Raw genomic sequence first — 3,769 nt, 5'->3', positions numbered from 1 at the left:
TCTCTCACTTTCTCTCCCTCTCTCTTCTTCTTCTTCCTCACCCTCGATTTCTCACTCGCTCGCTCGCTCGCTCTCTCTCTTCTCCTCCTCCTCTCTCTCTCTCTCTCTCTCTCTCTCTCTCTCTCTCTCTCTCTGTCTCTCACTTTCTCTCACTTTCTCTCACTTTCTCTCCCTCTCTCTTCTTCTTCTTCCTCACCCTCGCTTTCTCTCGCGCGTGAGTGCTCTGTCTCGCTTTCTCTCTTGTGCGCTCTCTCTATCTCTCTCGCGCACTCTCTTTGTTTCTCACACATGCTCTCACTCACTCTTCCTCCCTCTATCTCTCTCTCTTCCCCCTCTCTCTATCTCTCTATCGCCGCTGAGTGCCTCTCTCTCCCCTTGTCTCTTGACCGCTCGCGTGATTTTTTTTCCTAGGATAATCAAGAACATAGGGCTCTAGTCAGTCTAGTGAGCGCTGCCTTTGCTTGATACAAATCACGTGCCTCAAACTCTTGTTTTATGGTGCATTGTGACCCTAAACCTAACCCTATTTAAAAAAATATATAAAAAATTAAATTTTTACTTGAACAAACATTGTAAAAATTAATTGTTGTTATTAAATTGTTGTAAATAAATCATGTAAATATTTGCGTTAATTGTAAAAAAATTGTTAAATGGATAAAGAAATACAGAAAACAGGAAAATAATTAAAAACCAGATGGGATTCGATCCAACGACCTTTCATCCGTGGCGTTCGTGCTCTACGCGTTCGGCTATTCAGGATTATTGGAATTATGGATTATGGATGTGCTATGAATATGACGACACTGTGACATCATTGAGCGACGAAACAAGCTCAACCAATGGCAGCGCTCACTAGAGCCCTATGTTCTTGATTATCCTAGGGAAAAAAATCACGCCGACCGCTCTCTTTCTTTCAAGCCTCGAAGATGAGAGTAACAATGTACTCATTTTTGCGATATTATACCTTATAATGCACATCAAGGTTCAGGATTAACTTAAGATTACGGATAGGGGTAGGGTCAGGGTTAAGGTCAATGTCAGAGTTGGAGTTATGGTACTAAGGGTTAGGATCATGGTTGTGGTCAGGGTCAGGATTAATGAATCAATCAACCAATCAATCGTCAATCGATGACAGGCAATCGATCGACGACCTGAAGCCCCGGTGCTTGACAGCAACCCAAGTGACCTTTCGTAACCCTGCAACCTTTCGTGACCTTCACAATGGCCGAGACCTTCGGGAACTTTCAAGTCTCCCTGTGAAATTTCTCGACCACTCAAGTGACTTACGTGACCCCCCACATTCCTCGGTCCCTGCGACCTGGCACGACCTTTCCCGACCTCTTCATCCTCCTCCGCTTCCCCCTCCTCCTCTTCCTGCACCTCCTCCTCCTCCTCCTCTTCCTGCACCTCCTCCTCCTTCTCCTCCTCCTCCTCTTCCTGCACCTCCTCCTCCTCCTCCTCCACTTCCTCTTCCTGCACCTTCTCCTCCTCCTCCTCTTCCTGCACCTCCTTCTCCTCCTCCCCCTCCTCTTCCTGCACCTCCACTCCTCCTCCTCCTCTTCCTCCCCCTGCACCTCCTCCTCCTCTTCCTCCCCCTGCACCTCCTCCTCAGCACTCTCACCCTCGCTTTCTCTCGCATGCATGACATTTCACGACCACCACCACAACTTTCTGCAACCCCCCCAGAACTGTTTGCGACCCCCCACAACTTTCTGCGACCTCTGCGCGACCCCGCGTGCGACCTCTGTACGACCTTCTGGGCGACCTCTGTGCAACCTCGCATGTGACCTTTGTGCGACCCCGTGCACGACCTCACGCACGCGACCTCTGAGCGACCCCACACACACCTGGTAGTAGTTGGAGCGGTCGAGCTTCCATCCGGAGTCGTCCGGGGAGTCGTCGGGAACCTTCCCCATCCAGGACAGCGACAGCACGGAGCAGTCACTGCGCGCGTGCTCGTTCTTCTCAAAGTACAGATGCATGTCGCCCTCTAGTGACGGAGGCAGAGACGCCCCTCTAGTGGCGGTGGTGGCGGCGCCCCTCTAGCGGCGGCGCGATCTAGCAACAGCACCCTCTAGCGACAGCGCCCTCTAGCAGTGGCGCCCTATAGCGGCAGCACTCTCTAGCGACAGCGCCCCTCTAGCAGTGGCGCCCTCTAGCGGCAGCACTCTCTAGTGACAGCGCCTTCTAGTGGCAGCACCCTTTAGCGGTAACACCCTCGAGCGGTGGCGCCTACTAGCGGCCGTACGTAAGCGGCGTCGGAGGGACGCGAATGGCGGCGCCCCCTATCGCGGCGGCGAGCGGCTGTATCACCGGACGACAGGCATCCGATCGCCGGCGGCGCCCCCTGGCGGGCGATTAGAAGTCGCACGTTCTCAAATCCACGACGGCGGTGGCGAGGACAGACGTGTTAACTCGCTCACTCGCGTCGTTCCATCGGCGGAGAGTTTCGCGTCGTGCGATTCGTCAAATCACTGTTCGTACCAAGCAAGTGACCAATAACAGCGTAGCTACCAATATGCAGTAATGCAGTACTAGTATTCACAGTGTTAGAGTAAGTTAGTTGTACTACAGTTGTAGCAGTAAGCAGTAATACTACAATACTAGTAGTAGTTACTAGTATTCACACAGTGTTAGAGTACTAGTTCGTTGTACTCCAATTGTAAGCAGTATGCAGTAGTACTACAATACTAGTAAATAGTTACCGATATCAACACACTGATAGAGAGTAGTGATAGTATTCCAGCTGTAGCACTGGCAGTACTGTTACAGTACCGGTTCTAGTAGTAGTAGTAGTAGTAGTATTACTACTTGTACTAGTAGTACTAGTACTAGTAGTAGTTACCGGTAGGCCAGTATTCACACAGTGCTAGAGTACTACTGTACTACTAATAGTATTTCAGCAGTGGGCACTAGTATAAAAACTCCCGCTGTCCACTGCCACTGGAACTGCTGACTGCTGTCTGTCATCAGTCACTTCAAACAGGGGGAGGGGTCAATCGGAAGTGCGAACCCGTCTACAACTACAAGAATGTGTTAAACGCGATCCTGTTGACTAGTGCCAGTGCCAGTGGTAAGGAGGTAAGGGGAACCTGATAATAGACTGGCACCAACTGCGTCGCCGCCAAACCACAACAACACGTAAAATCTGGCGAGATATTCTTCTTCTTCTTCGTCGTCGTGCAGCAGTTCTCTCGCTGTCGGTTCAGAGTAACGATCGCGAAGCAGAAAGAGATCACGCACTATCCATCACACACGCTTAGAGCTACAGCCTACAGTAGCGACAGCATCAGCAGCTGTAGCAGCAGTACCCATTGGAGCACAGCGATGGCGCTATGATCAACGATCTCTCTCTCTCTTTCGTTCTGCCAGCAGCCGTAGACATATTGTCGTGTGTCGTCTGCATTTCCACGGCTGCCGGACAACAAGCCACACGCCCCGCAGTACTCACAACCTGCGTAGAAGGGTGAAAAGTCCCGTGTGTTGTGTGTTAGAGAGTCAAGCGGGGAGAATTTGGCCGAGGCGTTCTACGCCATTCACAAAACAAAATATTGGTCGAGCAGCGTTGCGCATGCGCGGCAACGGGACCGCGACCAGTCTATCGTCATCGTTCGACCGCTGTTGTGTTGTATTCTCCGTATATATAGTCTCTCCCTTTCTCTCTCTTTCTCTCTCTCTCTCTCTCTCTCTCTCTCTCTCTCTCTCTCTCAACCATCTCTCTTGTGCTCCTCCACACTCTCCTCTTCTCTTCTCTCTTTCTCTCTCTCTC

The 3,769-nt window shown here is 51.0% G+C and overlaps 1 protein-coding gene across 1 annotated transcript in view; it reads right to left on the bottom strand.

The window, feature by feature from the left end:
- Nucleotides 1-2,158, bottom strand: part of LOC106816688 (tubby-related protein 4-like) — a 33,625-nt gene extending 31,467 nt beyond the window's left edge. The window contains exon 1 of the mRNA XM_014821309.1: nt 1,848-2,158. Coding sequence (XP_014676795.1) covers nt 1,848-1,982 — 135 coding nt within the window. The 5' untranslated portion in view covers nt 1,983-2,158. The remainder of the gene's footprint in view (nt 1-1,847) is intronic.
- Between the last annotated feature and the right edge of the window lie 1,611 nt (nt 2,159-3,769).

The sequence above is a fragment of the Priapulus caudatus genome, unplaced genomic scaffold (genome assembly GCF_000485595.1).
Source record: "Priapulus caudatus unplaced genomic scaffold, Priapulus_caudatus-5.0.1 Scaffold1454, whole genome shotgun sequence".
Classification (NCBI taxonomy): domain Eukaryota; kingdom Metazoa; phylum Priapulida; class Priapulimorpha; order Priapulimorphida; family Priapulidae; genus Priapulus; species Priapulus caudatus.
The sequence above is the reverse complement of the archived record's forward strand: the minus strand, read 5'-3'. Positions and strand labels throughout refer to the sequence as shown.